Genomic DNA, 20,406 nt, shown 5'->3' with positions numbered 1-20,406 from the left:
TATGAACCGTAATTTCACGATTATGTTATATGTTATAATTTACAAGTGTCACGATCTCAAAATTATGTTATATGTTATAATTTACATATGAATCAATCTTAAAATTATGTTACATTTTAAAAAATATGAATCGTAAAATAATTTACATATGAATCACATAATCACAATCACAATCACACAACTATGTTACATTATAAAAATATGAATCGTCACGACTATGTTACATATTTTCGACAATTATTAATATCAATTTAAAAATAAAAAAAGCTAATGGTCGACTATCTAGCAGCATATGATTCTATCTTTTGCTGAATTCACCGATTGAAGGAATTCTGTTTTGTTTTCTTCTGCCAACTCTCTTCTCTACCAAAGGAGGCAACACCAATGGAAAATTAATGTTGCGTGGCCATTCATTTTCTTTCGGAACGGGATACATAGTCTCTGAGTAAGCCATGCACCATGACATTGTAGAATATTACTCTGAACAGAGATCATATAAATCAATCTTGGCTAACCAACTGGCTGCGATGGCATGAGCACATGAGATTCTATCAATATCAAAAACTCGACACGTGCATCTTATTGATTCCAGGTCCACTATGGCCGAATGTCCACGACTCCTAACGTCAACTCCAGACGTCCTAATTCAAAAACTTGCATTCTTTGGGCATCTGTGAACCTGCTACGAAGAATCCCCTCAATGGTAGGGGTCAGATTAGTGTTACTTGCAATTGATGCATGGCGATATCGAGAAAACCAAGATGAGGCCAGTTTCTGCAAAGAATCCAAGAGGGCAATGATTGGCAGCTTCCTCTCTACAAGTAGTCTAGCATTAATCGACTCAACCCAGTTTGTTGTCATAATATTGTAACGGATCTTCGGACAATATGCTCGAGTCCATCTATCAAGTGAGTCTCTCTCGTCCAAATATTGCGCTACCTCAGAATATCTATTCCTAAAATCATTGTATGCAATATCAAACTCGAAAGTCTTATAAATTTTTGTAATGTGCAAAAACATTTCGGTTGCACCCTTTTTTTTACATCTAGTTTTCATGTTTTGGGATAAATACCACGTACAATGACCATGATGCGCATTCTATAGACAGTAGAAACCGCATTAATGATTCCCTGATGCCTATCTGAAATTATCATCAGTTCATCCTCGTCTGGTACTACTTGTTAGAGTAGGTGCCCGTCGAGCCAAGTGTTGGCCGATGGTTCATGTTAAAACTCTATGTATAAACAATCTTTATTTTAATAATATTTGAAATTATTGTTTTGGCACATCTTTATCTGTATACCAATGTTAGTTACATAGATAAAGTTCTTGAATATACAAATAGTAGAAAGAATATGAGATGCTCATATGATGAGTATCATGAAACTCATATTTGCCCTGGTAGAGTGCACTGAACAACCATCCATTTAGGACTTTCCAAGTGGTTCTCACTTATCGAGTGGAAACGTCCTAGTTTATGGTTGTACACCATTAGTCCTTATGACCCGGGACAACATTGAGACTCTATATGCTAGCGTTTCACTTTGACTTGTTTACCGACTCTCATGGGGTCATCAGGTGGCAAGGTTGGGTGTTCTATCGAAACATATAGGAGTCGATGCATTGTAGTCGGGGATTCACCGTTTACCTTCGGGTATGGATATCCTATGTGTATGTAGTATGAAATCTCTGATCAGAGTATGGTGGTAATTATGAAAGGGGTTTCATAGATTACACCATCGATGCAACTACGACATGACACATAGTATCGATTCATTGACAACTCTCGATATATCAATGGTTGTCGAATCGGTCGGGATATATGAGTTGAAAGGACCGTACTGTACGCTAACCATAATTGAATGGTTCTTGCAGACACTATCATTTGATACCTAGGGAATCATGTAAGCGATGCTGCTAGGCGTTTAACATGATTGGTTGGGTACTATCAGACTTGAGTTTTGACGTTCTTGTTATCAAGGAGTTGATAATTAAGAATGGAGCAATTGTGGTATGCTCGTATAAGGACATGTTTAGTCCGAATCACATGGAGATGTGAACCCACGGCTAGTTGTATAAATGAACCATTGAGGGCCACACAAGTACTAGCTTTCTAGATCCCGTTAAGAAGAAAAATAGTTCAATGTGTTGAACGGCTTATAAAGGAGTTTATAAGTGTAATGAAAAATAGAAGTATGTCTTCTATAAGGAGATTGTAACTTTTAATTTATGTAAGTGTTCCTAAATTAAAAGTTGACCAAACAAATAATGCATTTGAAAATTGTGATTTTCATAAACATTATTGTGGACTTAAATTAATTCAAGTGTTGAATTAATTAAACACTAGTGGGCCTAGTAGTGTCCAAATAATTAAATTAATTCAAGTGTTGAATTAATTAAATAACATTGGACCTTGTAGAGCCCAAATAAAAATAATTATTAAACTAGTGGGCTTGAGTAAAATCAAGTAAAGTTTAAATGGTCTCAAATGTGTTTGGAACATTTAAATAAAAGTCCATGAAACTTGTAATTGTTACAAGCCCAAGTGAAAAGCATGCTAGGGAGGTGAAGGGTTGGATGCACTTTTTCATTAAACATTGCATGGCATGCTCATGCACTTTATCACTTTTTCATACACCAAGAAAATTTCCTCCTTCTCTCCTCCCCACCCTTTTGGCCGAAATTTTGGTTTCAACATTCTCCCCAAAATTTTGTTATTCAATTGTTGAAGAAAATATTCCCTTCTCAAATAAAAATGCCTTACAATTTCTAGTGCAAGTGTAAGGTGGATTTAGCTTGTTGGTGATGAGCTTGATTTTGAAGAAAGGAGTCCAAGAGCAAAGAGAGCTTGTAGATTTGTCATCCTTTCAAGAGCCAAGTTGTTTACAACTTGGTTGGAGCCATAAGATCAATCCTTGTGATTGATAGGTAAAAATTCTAAACACCCTATGTATAACATTTGTGTGTTTTCGTATTTGCTACACACTATAGCATTGAGGTGTTTGGTTTTTGATTGTTCTTATTAAAACAAATTTTTGAAACTTTCGTTGCGCATCCGGGCACCTTAATCGATCCCCTTTGAAAAAAGTTTAGAGGGAGGTGAATAAACTCTTTATGAAATTGATTTTTTAAAAATTTGTTTCAATCGTTTTTAGGCGGTTAAAATTTTTCTTGAACGGTTAGAAATGTGAACCACTTAAAAAGTGATGAAGACGGTTCAGAATATCTAATTACAGCTACAACCTGTTGACTAGTCTGTTAACAAGAAACGGTTCAAAATGTAAGTGTTTGTAGAAAGTAAAGACACGGGATTTTATGGATGCTCGGAGATAAAACTCTTACGTCACCCCCTCTTCCTTTTCAGGAAGAATTCCACTTAAAGATTTTGGCTTTACAAACTGTTGCAACAGCTCACTCCAATCAAGACTTATCACATTGCCTGTATTGGAACTCTTAATGATCACTTTACACTTCTGGATATTTAAGAACTCTCGGTTCACCAGACCACTTAGTAAATCAAATAACCAAAGGTTACTGGTATAAAGAAACAGTATGCTTTGAGTATCTCGAGATTGATCCTTAAACGATCAGATATATTTCTGATGAGTGCGTGCTTCATGAGCGATGAAGTATGGAACTTTTAGTGCACCCAACATCTTCAAGTATGCAAGCTTAATGATGTGTCAATGTAGCAGTTGAAAAGCTAGTAAGTTGTAGAGTGAAAAATTCAGTGATTATTCTATATCTTTGCATTCTTTAACTCTTCATTTATATAGGCCATCAGTCCAACGGTCGACAAAGGATGTGTAACGTAAACTTGTAGCGTTGAAATGATGTGTCCTTATCAACTGCTAAAACATTTAATGTTTTATTTTCTTGTGCAGCTTTGAATCTCGTTCCTCTCAAGAGTTGTTGTTAGATATCCTTTTTGTAGTAACTGTTAGCTTCATCAGAACTTGTAGGATATTTGAACGATCTTTTCATTTTGGGATAGTGACATAAATGAAGATCTTTATTGGGATTGGAGTAAGATATGGTTGACTTGTAGCTGTGTAAAACCATTGAATGTCTTGAGCCAGTCAGAGAATTTTCTTCATTAAGTGTTTAATAAATAGCTCCTTTAAAGGAAGCTGTTGAAGTTTTTAAGTAGCCGGTTGGAAAACTTCTAACGGTTGAAACTCTTCAAGCTGCTGCAACCGGTTGAGATCCAAGCAATTGAAGTGTTCTTGTTATACAAGATAGATTGTGGTTATTTCCTGAAACTTGTTATTTTGTTTCTCATAAATTTATCGATTGTGCAGAAAACTAAAATTGATCAGATCTCAAACTGATCAGTTCCTGAAGTCAAAACTGAAACTGTCGAGACGCAAACTGAAAGTGCCAACTGATTGCCAAAACTGAACTAATTCAACTGATTGTCCATCTAATAGGTGGTTCAACAGTAGATCTTCAGAAACCCGACCAGCTAATGAAGAACTCAACTCATGAAGAACACAACTGAACAAAAGAACAGATATAGTGAAATCAGTTAAATTTTACCAGACCAGTTCAGAGCATTAGTTGTAAATGATATGTTCGCATGTCACGACAAGACTATTTAATGGAATCTAGCTAAGAACGAATACACAAGCTACAAGCTACTTCATAGACGAAGGTACAATAATGGACGTTGCAGCAAAGCTAAAAAAGAAAAGCTTCCAGAACCATTGTCAGAATGACAAGACATGTCCTAAGGAAGCACATGCAAATGCAACGGACATTATTATTGAGTCTTCATGTACGGTCAGCTAAGATCTTATAAATACCAAATCAAAAACCATTGAAGAAGTAGCGGAACTACAACTAAATACTAGTGTGTGAAGAAAAAGAGTGGCCACGTTCATTTCATATCAGCTTACTAGAAGCAGTTAGTCCAGTTGAGTGAGAACACCTTCTTGTTGTACTGATTAGATCAGTTCTCACACATTCACACACAATCACTCACATATACAGAGAGTTGAGCTTATTGTTTAGCTGAGTGAGTCTTCATACAAAGACATTAAAGATTGTGTTTGTAGTCTTGGCATAAAGACATTAAACATTATGCAGATTGTTAGGTGATGCTTGCAATCTTGAGTGCTAGGAGTTCAATTCGGGTGCTCCCCTTTTGGAATGAGTTTGTACGAGGTGTTATATAAATCAAAGTCTTCTAATAAAACCTACCCGATGTGGTAGAATGGTGACGTAGGAGCAGTTGAAGTCTCCACACATCCATAAACATATCTTGTGTCTTTAACTGCTCAACTATTGTTTTAAAACTGATTTGATCAGTTCAGTTGATATCAGTTCAGTTCTTCCCATAACTGAACTGATGCAAGCCCGAACTGATCTCACTTATTTCAGTTATTCAGTTTAAACATAAGCTAAAACTTTAAACTATTCAGTCTTATTAACGAATGATTATTTCGAATAACTTTCGCTTGGTTTGAAAACCAAACTCGATTTAATTCATCGGTATATTTATTTTTAGAACACAAGCTATTGCAGTTTATGGAGAATATTGTGTTTGAAGCTATTCAAAGGTGTCAAAACTGATCCTTCAAATATCTTAACAAATATTATCAGAATATTTTTTATTATTTTATTCACAATAATTAATTGATTCCAAAAAAAAATTTTAACATAATAATTAAAATATCTATAATATCTAAAATAATTTCTATATTGATATTAGTTAAATCTATTTTAGGAATTACTTTAAAAATTTTAAATATTTAATTTTATTATTTTAGACTTATAGCTTATTGAATGTAATTAATTAACTGCTAAAAAAATTACAATCACACATAAATTAATATGAAAATAAATTGCAAACATACAACAAATATTAAAATGATACTTATATAATAGAAATGAAACACGAGTATCTAATTCTTACAAAAAAATTCAAGTTTATTGAAATAATTTTATGAGATTAGTTAAATTTAAAATCAACAAACATTATAATTAACCATTACAACAAATCAAGTCTAATTAAAAAAATACAAAAAATTAAAATAAATATATAATTTGACGCTTGCACCGACCTAGCGCGAACGGAGCAAAGAATCCACCATTTGAGTGTTTAGTATGTCCACAAACACCGCCGCTGGTGCATCCATAACATCGATCATCACTATTGAAGGTAAATTATTAATCATCTTAGTTGATTAAAAAAAATTAGGGTTTAGGATGTTGAAATTTTAAATGTAATAACTAAAAAAATATTTTTGAGATAGTCTCAAAAGTCAATTTTGTTAGACGAATATTATATATAAGTCATCAGTAAAAAAAAGTATTATTTTTAATGGAAGAAAATGAGTACGTGAGTTTGAAATATTTCTCAATTAAATGTCAATCCAAATCTTTAGATTAAATAAAATACAAATACTAGTTAATTCATTGTTTTATCCTTCTTATGTTTTTTCTTTTATTTGAACCTTTTAAAAACATATTTTTTTATTACTAATAATAGTTTAAATTCAAAATTATTAGCATAATTCATTTCAATTTTCGATTTCTGGTAACAAAAACCTAGCGAAATTTTAAATTATATTAATTAAAAAATTAATAAAAAGTTATTACATACACTACATATATAAAAAATTATAATATTTTATTATTCCCTAAATTGAAAACAAANCGAGCAGTTCTTATATTTCAAGTATATCTCTATCATATTAAATCTAAACTGTGTGATTCTTAATTCTATGAAAAGTACGATAAAGAGCTACAACTTTTATGTTTATCATTATGTCCAGAAATCTACGAATGAAGAGTTACAACCAAGATAAGAGACCCACTAGACTTGACTCAAAATCACAGCTCAAATTCAAGCCGCTCAAATCCGATAGGATAGCTCTGAAATTCCTGCCGCTCAAATCTGACCGAACCGCTCCAAAATTTCAGCCGCTCAATTCTGACCCGACTGCTTCGAAAGTCTAGCCGCCAGCCCGATATCAAAAGTGGAATGAAAGTCAGATATGACCGTTTCAATGTCAGAAACAGCACATAACTTTTTTAAACGGTAATATTCTTCTATCTAATATTCATATCATTCTTGGAGGCTAAAAATATAATACTAGTGAAGGTCAAAAAACAAGCTTTGATGGATATTCAAAACATAAGCAACTTATGTTGGGTGCAATAATTGTCCCTGCTTGGTAGAGTAATCGAACTGTGGTGCTTGAGCTGTTGTGCAGTTTAAAATATTCGAGTTGCACCATTACCACCAGCTATAGCTTTTGGTAAAGCGGTAAGCACTCGGTCCTACAATTGGTATCATAACCAAGGTCACGGGTTCGATTCTCATTGATTGCAAGGAGTTCAATTATTGAGAGAGAGATTGTTGGGTAAAATAATCGTCCTTATTTGGTAGAGCGATCGAACCACGATGCTTGAGCTGTTGTGCGATTTAATATATTTGAGTTGTACCATTACCGCCAATTATATCTTTTAGTAAAACGGTAAGCACTCGGTCCTACAACTTATATAAAAGAAAAACAAGCTAGAATAAAAACAAGCCTAAAAAAGGTTACCTAAATAGATATATTAGCTTAAAGAGAGTTTTTTCTTTATGTGTGATGATGCGTTTGAGAGTTTATACAATGTAATGAATTAATTTTCTTACACGCACAATCACTCACACAAAAGAGAGTTGAACTTCAAGAATAATTAGTAATAGTCTTCATACAAGGACATTAAAGATTGTGTTTGAAGTTTTTGTAAAAGAGACGTTAAAAATTATCCGAATTGTGAGGTTGCGGCCTACAATCAAGAGTGTACTAAGAGTTTTGATTAGGTGCTAAGAGTTTTGATTAGGTAAATGTTAAGTGCTATGTTGAAATGGGTTTGTACAAAGAGTTGTATAAATCAAAGTCTTCTACCGAATCCTTCCTAAGTGGAAGAAGAGGTGACGTAGAAGTTTTATCTATGAACATCTATAAACAAATATGTATCTCTTACTTTACTGCATTTCATTATTGATATTATTTTTAAGATTAATTGTTGAAACATTTTATGTGTCTTTCAATTACCAAAATATTGCATATTAAGTGTTTGATATAATGCTTCGACCGAATCATTTTTATTAAAATATGAAAATTCGAATTTTAAAGATAAAAAACAGTTTATTCGTTAAAATTGAACTATGTGTGTTGCGGTAGAGAAGGGACATCGACAAAAGTTGGAGTTTTTTGTCAAGATGTTCAAGGATGTTGCACTTAATCAAGAAAAAGACAAATATATTCAAATTTCAGTTACATTTAATCAATAAATTGGTCTAAGACTTTTATATCATTTATAAAAAGTACTTTAGTTTGATGCCGACATAATATTCTACATAGTGCTAGCGTTGATTTATGTGTTAGCATGCTTAGCAATATTCTTGTACATTTATCATTGTATATAGTGTTTAATAAAAGAATATCTTAAATGTCTAATGAATATTTGAGTTAACAAATATATCTTGATTTTGTGTTACTTGAAATTTTGAATTAATATTTTCTATTCTTGGTGAAGCTTCTTTACTCAACTTAGTATATCTATGTGTCAAACATATTCCACTGTGAGTTAAGATTACATATTTTGTGATATTATTTACACATTACATATTTTGAAAATATTTATATTGGTTAGTCATCTGTTCACTTTCATAAATTTCAAATTTTCAAAAATATAGGAGGAGAGCTAATTCTAATTTTTAAGGAGAAATTGAATTTAAATCTCGAGGGGGGAAAAATTTTGTGGTTAATTTGTTTTAAAATCATCTTTTTTATTCACACAAAAATGAGGATAAATATATTTGATCAAATTATTTTTATCCAAGTTTTGTGATCTATTTTTAAGTATTAATAATTTTCTTGTTTATTTTATTTGATAGACATACTGTCAAAAATAAAATTGACATATTTTTCTTACAAAAATTTACTTAAATGAATACAATTATTTTAAATTTGATTATTTTAATATTGAAAATTATTGTTGTGTATATTAATTAATTAAATAAACATGTTTTAAAATAATAAGTAAAAAATATTCATATTTATAGATAAAAACATTTTAAAAAAATAACAGTTATTTACATTAACTGTTAGTTCAAATAAATTTTTTAAAATTCACAATAATAAATTACAAGATTCATAGGGTTTTATGAAAAAGTTTATAAATGTCAATAAAAGTTCTGCAAAATAATCTATAAGATTTTGTGAAAATATTTAGAAATTTGTTATCTTTTACAAAAGTCATTAGAAATCTATCAACCATACAAAAATCCGTTATTTAGAAAAATTCAGCAAATTTATGCAAAAAATACACTCTCAATTTTTTTATAAATAGTAATCGTACACACCATGAATATAAATTAGTTTTTCAAAGTAATATATATTTGATATTAATTAATATTTTTATAAAATATTTAATAATCATATCACAATTTAAAACTTTAAATGTGAATCTTCCAAGATTTTTTCATATTGAATACTTTGTCATTCTTAAAATTCATGTTTGTATAATCGAATTCTTGTGTTTTTGCCACAAATTATAGTTAGCGATAATTATGTAATTGTAATATTTAAAAGCGTAAAACAATTCAAATGTCACGTATCAACCTCTCTCATAACAATGACAATTATTACAACTTAATAATCCTAACGATAATCACATTTTTTTTGTAATCAATGAAAATCAAACACATAAAATACACATGTACATGAGCTTGACCCTAATGCTAATGATATAAACGAGCGTTTGCCGTTTGTTTTTAAATCTATAGCTAGTTATAATGATACAATTCAAATATTTTAATCAATACTACAAGCTCAAACACACATGTCGACCTGACCACTTCTGCTAATAGGATTAATTGTTGCACCCCAAAAATATTTTATAAAAATGTAGGAATTTTAAAATAAGTGATTATAGAATTATTATTTGAATAATTCAATCAATCTAGAAAACCAACTCGTCTTAAATATCAACTAAATAATTTATTTTTTAAAAAAAGTTTAATGATGGATAAAAAAAAAATTGGACTTGGTTATATATTTTTGATTCAACAATTCAAGGGGTTATTAATATTTGCCTACCAAACACGGCCTTGTTTTGTCGCAGCCAAAAAAAGAGCTTTATGGCTAAGTAGAGAAATGGCGGTATATTGCCATCCAGTGTCTTTGGAGTATTCGGCCTGCTTCCCTGTCTGCCCCGTAACTGGGTTTTTGAAGTTGGGATGAAACGAGACCGAGAATTGATCGAAGTGTCGGATGATGAGTGGTCCCTTCACTCCGATTCCTTCAAACCCTCTCGAGTCTTCAAACCCACGCCCAGTTCTGGAAACCCCCCTCCACCCATTGAATCGTTCGCTTACAATCCGAAACCCATTCATGTAATCGACAGTTCTTCATCTTCCGAGGAGAATGGAAACGTGGGTTTTAGAAGTGGTAATGAATTCGAAGGGCTGGAGGATGATGATGCCGACATGGAGATTGGTAAGGGTGCGGCAACGAGCAATCGCGGGAATAGGTTTGTGATTTCGGATGATGAGGATGACCCAGTTGAGTTCTCATTTTCTTTTTCGGACGAGGATGATGATGTGGGGGAGGAGGTGGAGGAGGAGGAAGATGTTGTTAAGAAGGCCCTGCGGAAGTGTGAAAAGATTTCTGCTGAGCTGAAGCGGGAGCTGTATGGTACAACCTCGGAAGTTTGTGACCGCTACTCAGAGGTGGAGTTGGGTGCTTCTTCTTCAGTTAGAATTGTCACTCAGGTAATTATACAAAAATGTGCCCGCTTGGACATGTTGGTGTGTTGCAATGATTGATCACAGGCATTTGTGTCTGGAAAAGAGTATGCATTTTTTGTGTTTCTTTAACTTGATATATATATATATATATATATCTTGAACCTTTTTTCTAACGTTGTACAATTTCGGATGTAGAATGATGTCAATGAAGTGTGTGGAAGTGGAGATTCAGATTTTAAGCCAATACTGAAGCCATACCAGCTTGTTGGAGTCAATTTTCTACTACTATTGTACAGAAAGAAAATCGGGGGAGGTATTCTTCATTTATTGTAACATGCAATCTGCATGTTTGGGATTGGGAGTTGATTTTGATTGCTTTATGAATTTCAAGCATTGAAGTTGTAGCAGTAGGAAGTTTAGACAGTAGAAATTCAGTTTTTCAAGTTAATGCATTTGTTACCACACTGAACAAGACGTTGAATTCTTATTAAGACAATTCAGTTTCGGGAGAGAGAATGGATTACAAGCCACTGTGCCACATCGGATTCTACCTTTAATTCTGTATAGGATGGGGCCTTCTTATGTGGTGAGATTATCCTATGCTTGCTAGAGTGGGGGCTTTTGGCGGAGGGTCTGGGGTTATATCTTTGTGTAAAATGACTTCTATTTTCGTGCTAAACTAGTGCTTTTGACATGCAGCTATATTGGCTGATGAGATGGGTCTTGGTAAGACTATCCAGGTTGGTTGGTTGTCGTTTATTTTTCATCCATTCATTACTTTCGAGTGTTTTTAATCTTTTAAATTGCAACAACTGTAAATTAAATTTTGCATCTCAGGCTATTACATATCTGACCCTGTTGAGGCATTTGGAAGATGACCCTGGTCCACATTTAATTGTTTGTCCAGCCTCTGTGTTGGAGAACTGGGAAAGGGAGCTTAATAAATGGTGCCCATCGTTCACTGTGCTTCAATACCACGGTTCTGCAAGATCTGCTCATTCAAAAGAGTTGAATTCTCTTGGCAAGGCTGGTTTGCCACCACCTTTTGATGTTATACTTGTGTGCTATTCACTTTTTGAACGCCACAGGTTTTGTCTGCTACAAAAACAGTTTTTTGGTTTATTCCTTGTCATTTGAGTTTATCTTGTTCTTATTCCTGAAATCTATTGTTCAGTGTGCAGCAGAAAGATGACCGAAAAATACTTAGACACTGGAAATGGGGCTGTGTTTTAATGGATGAAGCTCATGCTTTGAAGGATAAGAACAGCTACAGATGGAAAAATTTAATGTCGGTGGCACGGAATGCAAGACAGCGGCTGATGCTTACTGGGACACCGTTACAAAATGATTTACATGTATTTTAGTTGCAACTTGTTCTATTTTATTTGGTTCCAGCGTTACATCATTTACAAAACTTATAAATAATATATCTTGTTTTTTTTTAGCATGATTATGTGTTATGTCATTTTCTACTAATTTGTTTTTCTATATTTCTTAATTATCATGGGATTAGAGGAAAAAATGTTTTTCCACTTCGTCAGCAATAAAAAATATTGCACGGATTGGGGAACTTAGCATCTGTTGGTCGTGGGCAGTCAAAAGGAGGAATACAGAGATATTTTTCCTGCGTTCCCTCTTCATTGATTATTGGTTTTATAAATGTGCAGATGATAGGTTTTGAAATTGATATATTTTTATGCCTATATTGGTTTTGAAGTTGTTGGAGTATACATTACTGTAGTTTTAAAAATATATTATTCCTTTTAAGTTTGAGAAATGGGATAATACAATTTCCAAATTGTAAATTCTATCATAGTTTGGAAGTTCCTCTGCATGATCAGCATATCTTGTCAATGGATTCTGGATCACGTCTTACTTTACGTGTAATTTCCCATGTATGTTATGGTTTTGAACTTTTCTTGATCTGATTTACTCTTTATACCTAATTGTAAATAGGGACATCTATACTGGTTCCTTTATGTTTCTTCAACCTGTATGCCGATGAATTATGAGTCACAAGTTGAATGTTCTTTTTTATGGTACCCATATTTCTGGAATATATAATTCATGTCCAAACATTGACCTGAACTATAGACTTTTTTAAACTTTGGAGCTGTGCTTATAACTTAATTGTGTCATGGTGATGTTTTATCTGTTAGTTTACCTTTCAAAAGGCTACTGTTTTGTTACATTGATAGATCATTAATTCTTTATGGCTACATACCCAGAGGCTGATTGATTTTCTATTATTTTAGAATCTGATACATGAGATCATAGATATCTGATCCAACCTTTTTCTCTCTCTCTGAATTTGCATTGCAGGAGCTGTGGTCTATGTTGGAGTTTATGATGCCTGATCTTTTTGAAACGGGAGATGTTGACTTAAAAAAGTTGCTAAATGCAGAAGATAGAGATTTAATTTCTAGGATGAAGTCCATTTTGGGCCCATTCATCTTAAGACGGTTAAAATCAGATGTCATGCAGCAGCTAGTTCCAAAAACACAGAAGGTACGTTGTTTATCAGCTTAACCCACTAAAAAAATTCTACTGGTTCTTTGTTTATTTGCAAAATCTAATGGGACCTTGATGTCAGTTTAGATTGAGTATGTTCTCATGGGAAAACAACAAGAAGATGCTTATCAAGAAGCAATTGAGAATTATCGTATTGCATCTCAATCTCGTGTGACGAGGTCTTCAGAAACCTCCCTACGCAACATTGCTAGTATTTTACCTCGGCGACAAATTTCTAATTATTTTTTTGAGTTTCGTAAGGTTATAAATGTTTATTTATTTTGTAGTTTGTTATATTTGTTTAATGCATTATTGCATATGTTTAATAGATGTGCTTGTGTTTTCCATGTTTTCAGATCGCAAATCATCCTTTATTGGTGCGACGCATTTACACAGATGATGATATTGTTCGTTTTGCTAAAATGTTGCATCCAAAAGGTGTGTTTGGCTTTGAATGTACCTTGGAACGGGTCATTGAGGAGCTCAGAACTTATAACGACTTCTCAATCCACAGGGTAATACTATTTTGGAAGATTTTGGCCTCATATTGTTTTAATATAGTTTAACGTATACTAATTATAACACTGTCACTTGTGTGAAGGTTGTTGGAACCCATCATCGTGCATTTAGTGATACTTTAAATTGTTCTTTCCTGGGAAATTGCATTGATAATTTGTATGGGCCGGTGCTGTTGTACGAAAAATATGGTTCTTTTAATGTTATTCTGAAAACTACTCTTCTTGTTATGTCATTGGACATCTAATACTTCAATAGGAGGAGTACGCATACTTTTGCTTGCCCTTGAGTTTTTTTTGTGATCGCCAGTGAGATACAATACAGGACTTTCATTTGTAATTTAAAATTGATGAGAAAATGCAATGGTTGAGCATCATTCTCATCCTATAAAAGTTTTAAATTGATGGAAAAATATTGATGGTGAATTAAACTTCTGCAAAAATGTCGAGGGTTCAATTTGTATGTGGGGGTCTATGGTATGCCAGCCTAAACAAGAATTGGCTAACAAAGTTGATACTCAACCTCATGGCTATTTTGTTTCTATAATCAGTTTTGTAGGATTGCCATTCAGGCTTTTAGACAATGAGTGTTTAAAAGATGCTGACTTCAGTTCTTTATAGTCCTCTTGGTGATTTAAAGTCTTACAAATCTATGCATACTCTAAATAATCTTGCTTATGTTATTTAATTCAAAATTTTATGCTCCAGGATTTAGTATCATAAACTCTATTAACATTCAACAATATAATTTTGTTATCCTTCAAGAAATTGTTCATTACAAGCTAAACAACCTCAAAACATTTTTCTCCTACTTCCTTGAACTCCGACTTTAGGTTAGTGATTACATTTTATTCTTAGTACCTGTTATAACTTGTGGTGTTAAATGTTTTTGTGTGCATTTCCATATTTCATGTCAGCGTTTAATTGTTATTTGAAATATTTTGCTTGAAATGATGTATTTGACTTACACTGATATTCAGTTTACTGTCTTTCACAGCTTTTACTATATTACGGGGATGCCAATGTGAAGGGAATTCTTTCTGAAGAACATGTTATGGTTTCGGGCAAGTGCCGGGTATGTGAAGTGGCTTTCTTTTGAAAGTATTAAAATAAACAGAAACCTTAGCATACATCGGGGATGTTCAGTTTCTTTAGCTTGCATGTCAACTATAAATGGAATAATGGATATTTTTTTGGCTTAGGCATTGGCCGAACTACTCCCTGTACTAAACCAATATGGACATCGTGTTCTTATATTTAGCCAATGGACGTCAATGCTTGACATATTGGAGTGGGCTTTGGACGTGATTGGTCTCACTTACAGGCGCCTTGATGGAAGGTAACGGTTTCCATGGTTAAAAATGCACCTGATTGGTATAGTATGGCATGCTAATAGTTTTTCTGATAGATATCATAAAAATTGTTGATAAATTTGACTGCCATGGCTAGAATTACAGAATATTATTTTTTGAGGTTCATTGTGTTTTCATTCGTTAATCGCTGCATTTGATATGAGAAAAGCTACACCTAATTTGTGCTGTATATCCTAATAACACAAATATCCACTCCACTGAAAGAAAAATCTGACAGAAAAAGGAAAATCTAACCTTAAGCGTCCAATTGATCTCGATGTCTATGAATTGACAAATGGAAGGGCAGTCCAAATGGCCGTAATATTAGTGTAAAATTAGCTCATCAATGCAACAAAATTCAAATTAGTGCATTTCGGCAAACATTTAAACATAATAGCAAGTCGTATTGCCATTGTTGGTGATCAATGTTTGATCCCAAAACTTGATCTTCGAGGCTTCGTTGTTGCTAGGATTATAGCTGAATGAATGGCATGCATAACGTTGTTTACTTTGTTCAAAATTCATACCATTTTATTTTTTTTAAAAAAGAAATCACATAATCTATTTGTGGAGCTTGATATGTGTTTCGTATTGTCAGCACACAGGTGACAGAAAGACAGACAATCGTTGATACCTTCAACAAGGACACCTCAATCTTTGCATGCTTGCTGTCCACAAGGGCTGGAGGGCAGGGTTTGAACTTGACAGGAGCTGATACAGTTGTAATTCATGACATGGATTTTAATCCTCAGATTGATCGGCAGGCTGAAGATCGCTGCCATCGTATTGGGCAAACCAAGCCAGTCACAGTATACAGGCATTGTTCCCTCTTCCTCCATTTTCTTGAAATCAAAGATTGTGATCTGATTTCTGTGTTGTGTTGCATGCTCGTTCCATTATATTCTTCTCTAGTTAAATATTTAACAATCATTTATTGTTTACTTCATTTTTCAAGGCTCGTGACAAAGAATACAGTTGATGAGAACGTTTACGAGATTGCTAAAAGGAAGCTAACATTGGATGCAGCAGTGCTGGAGTCTGGAATTCAACTTGATAATCAAGGTGATGTGCCTGATAAGACTATGGCTGAGATATTATCATCGATGTTGCGGTGAAGAGAGCTATGCACCATAATCATATGATTATATTATGTCACTTGAAATTTTATAAATTTACATTTCAAAATTTTGCTTAAGATATTATTTTCTAGATTTTGTTAGTTACCATTTTCGTCCTAGATTTTATTTATTAAATCAGAAGTATTCTCAGGCTTAAGCCCTTGTACAAAAATCAGAGTAAGGTTCCTTTCTCTCTCAAACTGAGCTTTCATAGCATTTATTAAAGAGTTCATACATAGAAACATGATGATCGAGTACTTCACAACCCATGTGAATGACACACTACAATGGATCGATTATTTAGACACGAGATCAGTCGATGTCATCAAGTAATATCGACACTACTTCACATAGAAAGACTGGTGGGTCGATGGAGACCTTTGCAACCAAGAACGTCGATCCATTCAATCTGAATCTCGACTTCACCGCATTCTGCGTTCCTCAACCTGAGAGTCATATCTTGGGTCATCTTACCTTTGTTCCAGACAACACAGCTTTCATTAGCTAGGCAATTCTCTTGGCTTGGCTGGACCCTATCTACTTTAGTGTTATCTGGGAGATCTTGCAATCCCATTTTCAGACATTCTACGTAAGGTTTAATGTCGATTTGGGCGTCTCCCATGCTATCGTCTCCGGTGAAGGTATCTTTGTCATACACACACTGAAAAGTAAAGATGTGAGCACGTATATATTAATTGCTGGTTCACCGGAGGCCTGGGTTGGACTCAGGTATCCGGAACCGCAGGTCGAGATGAATGAATATTTTATAGACGATTGCTCTAGAAGTTGGACGTAAATCAAGATTTGATTATGACACTTACGAGAATAATAGGAACATCTAGATGCTTGATATAAATCGTCAACTCGTCGTCCCATTCGGGGTTGCAGCTGTCCTTGACGGCTTTAGTCTTCACCCGCTGCAGAGTAAATGTGCTTTAGACAATATAATACCTGAATCTGCTTCAAACTCGAATTCTGTGATAAACTGGCCGAAATCAATTCGAAACCAAGATTTTAAAAAAGGCGCAATGACTTATAAGTCTATCTGACTAAGTTTCCAATTTTGAGATATGTAGGTTCAAGTCTCAATTATAACAAATTTCCTCCTCAAGTTTTATATATATATAAAAAAGAGGCCCGTGGGAAGATTTGGCTTTCCTATTAGAGAAGATAGTAAAGCCACTAATTCTTGAAAGTAATACATTCATGCATTAAACAACTTGGAACTACACCAAAACGATGAACAACAGATCATTATCGAGTTCCCATAAACTAATTCCTCCTGAAAATGTGGATCGACCATAAATTTCCCTTGATTGAACGAAAACATAAATTATGGGAGTCAAAATTTAATCAGAAAACCACCTCAAGTATATACGCTGTAAATCGAGTTCCAAGTTAAAGAAACAGGTAAAAAATACCCACAATTCGACAAAAAAATCTCAAACACTCTAGATGAAAAGGACTATACAAACATATATACATACATATATACACACACACACATAATATAAGAATAACTAAACAGAGACAGACCAGCTCGCCGCATGTGACGACAACGTACGGATCACTGGTGGCCGTGTCTCGCACAGAAAGATTGATACCTCGTTTGACCCGAATCCTCAGCAGACCCAAAGCATCCATTGATGAACAATTCTTTTGTGAGTGATAGAGAGGAAGTATGTAGATGACGATGAAAAAGAACTTGTGGTGCCTACTTTATTCCAGCATTCCAATTATTACAGGTGGCCGGCACAATCAAATAACACCTGGTGATTTGTGACGTGTTCTTGGATAAATCAGTTAATTTTTCTATCTGATTTTCAAAATTAGATTGGGTTTCACTTTTATTTTCGAGAAAAAAAAAGGGTTGATTCAATTGATTTTTTTTTCCTCTTCTTTAATCCTATTGCTTCTAAATTAATATTTATGTGATTTCTATTTTGGTATATTGCATGATGATATAGTTTTTATACATGCTAGATCAATCAATGGATTCTGATACGCGCTTAATATTATTTATATTTTTTGATAATTCGAAATAAATTTCTGGCATATTGCGGTATATGAATTTAATAACACGATTTATATATTTATTTCTTTAAATCTCCAGCAAAGTTACGCAAAAATATTGTGTGATATATATCAATTTGAATTGAAAAATATTACTTTTTATGTTAAAAGTATATAATGTAATATAAGTCGATTCGACTGACAAATATTATTTTTTATATCAAAGAAATTATGTGAGGGCTCGTGCTTCTAATTAATATTTAATTACCAAACAACAAAGATTAATTAGTGTAAATAGCGAAAACGAGTTTAAAACGTTCATTTGGGCCTACAGAAATTTCGGCATGACCTCCCCGTAAGTAGGACATCCCAAAAATTTCAAAATACAACAACATCATTATACACTCAAAAATAACATCAAGTTCACAATCAATCAAACAAATATCCTACAGCCACACTGGCCAAGACTAGACACAACATACCACAAATAAAATCTAAAACATCATAAAAACATCACAATACAGTTAGACATTTGCATCTCCCTGACAAATGTATCAAACCAGTATAATATATAGATATCTGAGAACTCTGACACCAACAGACTGACTACTGGATACCACTCGCTGACACTCCACCAGACGAGTCAAATCCCCTGGAATGATCTGCTACGGCATCAAAAACAACCACAACATAAAAAGAAACATGGGTCGGACCCCAGTATGACAAACCAGTAAAATTACAACGTATATAAAAGGCGTGTAATAATACCAAGTAAATGCAATGATATGCGATGCATGAATTGTAACAATGAAATAACGGATACCAAATGGAGTCCAAACGAATAGCATCATCAATAGTAAAAGTGGCCACCAGTGCCAGGAATGCAGCATCAAATCTTCGCTCATCCATGCACGTGGCATCGGGAATGTGAGTAGCTAAGTCGCTCGTCCCTAGCTTGTCATCTGGGAATGTAGCTAATCCTATCCCACTCGTCCCTCTGATGACTCAATATATCTCAACAGAATCATCATAAATCGTCGTCAAAGGAGTCAAGACACAATAAGTTATGCCAATACAATTAATGCATCAAAATAAACATTCAAGGCACATAATAGCAAACAATATTCACTGAATATATACTTACACGCCAATATAAGCTTCATAATGATATAGGTTTGAACGTACCTCGACTATAACTTAAAATACCACAGTATTTTCTTTAGGACTTTCTGATGAACTCGTCCAACGATAAAACCTAAAATATAAATTCGTTATATACTTCAATATACTGCATTCCAACTGAATAAAACAATTGAAATCGGAGCAGTTAAAAATCTAATTCCCGGTAGCCTATAAACCCATTCAAAATCTGGAATTTCAAGTTTAATATCTCAACGATCGAGGCTAAAATGCACAACGGTGATCTCGCGGAGGTGGCTCGCCGGAAACACTATTATCATGTCGGAAACTGAGCTGAAAAATAGCTGGAAATCAGCTGAAAACAGGGTGAATATAAAGGGCTACGATTCCTTGCTCAATAACCCCACATCAACAAGAAAAATCGAAGCTAGAAGCTCACCAAATCAGAAAAAGAATGAAACGCAGCTGTTAGCTCGAACGTGAAGGGTGGAGCTCTGATTTCTGCCGATTCAGCTCAGAGACAGAACACGTAGCTTAGGAAAACCGACTACTGGACTACCGTGCTATTACTCCAGCAGCTGGCGGGACGACGAGATGGTTAGCTCGATGCTTCAAGGAGCCGATGGGTTTCGGGAGAATAACATGGAGATGGTTACGGGATGGATTTAAGGGAAATGAGTTGGGTTTGATTAAATGGAAATGAGCTGTGCTCAAATGGGTATTGGGCTGTCACAAATTATTTTTCGCTAAAAGTATATACTGAGTCGACGGTCTCACGGATATAGCACATGAGACTGACTCGTGTTTGTTTGGTCTTCTTTTCAAATTTTTTTTTTTTGCGGAGCCAAGAGTTTCTGCTAGAAGGTGAAATAGGAACTCAATAAATCAAATTATATATATATATATATATAAAATATAAATCTTAAAAATACTTGAAACCCAAATTTATCGCATGTCCCTACATTGCATCATCATGTTTCACGTGTGGTACTTGCTTACTTCTA

At 33.9% G+C, this 20,406-nt stretch overlaps 2 protein-coding genes across 3 annotated transcripts; one reads left to right on the top strand and one right to left on the bottom strand.

Moving 5' to 3' along the window:
* Positions 1–10,102: 10,102 nt before the first annotated feature.
* On the top strand, positions 10,103–16,404 carry LOC140989657 (protein CHROMATIN REMODELING 19). Of its 2 annotated transcripts, none has more exons than XM_073458969.1 (12): positions 10,103–10,777; positions 10,949–11,066; positions 11,453–11,479; positions 11,661–11,841; positions 11,928–12,108; positions 13,076–13,261; positions 13,352–13,525; positions 13,621–13,779; positions 14,777–14,854; positions 14,982–15,118; positions 15,730–15,948; positions 16,087–16,404. In XM_073458969.1, exons 1-12 carry the CDS (start codon positions 10,244–10,246, stop codon positions 16,244–16,246), a joined length of 2,154 nt encoding a protein of 717 aa, XP_073315070.1. In that variant the 5' UTR covers positions 10,103–10,243; the 3' UTR covers positions 16,247–16,404. The 2 variants fall into 2 exon arrangements, with proteins under 2 accessions (XP_073315070.1, XP_073315069.1); XM_073458968.1 differs by having other exon boundaries at positions 11,453–11,493; positions 11,591–11,841.
* A 32-nt stretch (positions 16,405–16,436) lies between these two features.
* Positions 16,437–17,994, bottom strand: LOC140989658 (protein C2-DOMAIN ABA-RELATED 7-like). The gene is made up of 3 exons (XM_073458970.1): positions 17,786–17,994; positions 17,071–17,166; positions 16,437–16,910 (listed from the first exon to the last, which is right to left on the bottom strand). The coding sequence occupies exons 1-3, from the start codon at positions 17,891–17,893 to the stop codon at positions 16,596–16,598; spliced, it is 519 nt and encodes a 172-aa protein (XP_073315071.1). The 5' UTR covers positions 17,894–17,994; the 3' UTR covers positions 16,437–16,595.
* Between the last annotated feature and the right edge of the window lie 2,412 nt (positions 17,995–20,406).

This window comes from Primulina huaijiensis, chromosome 12 (assembly GCF_012295235.1).
Source record: "Primulina huaijiensis isolate GDHJ02 chromosome 12, ASM1229523v2, whole genome shotgun sequence".
Lineage (NCBI taxonomy): Eukaryota > Viridiplantae > Streptophyta > Magnoliopsida > Lamiales > Gesneriaceae > Primulina > Primulina huaijiensis.
Note: the sequence above shows the minus strand (reverse complement) of the source record. Positions and strands in the feature narration are given on the sequence as shown.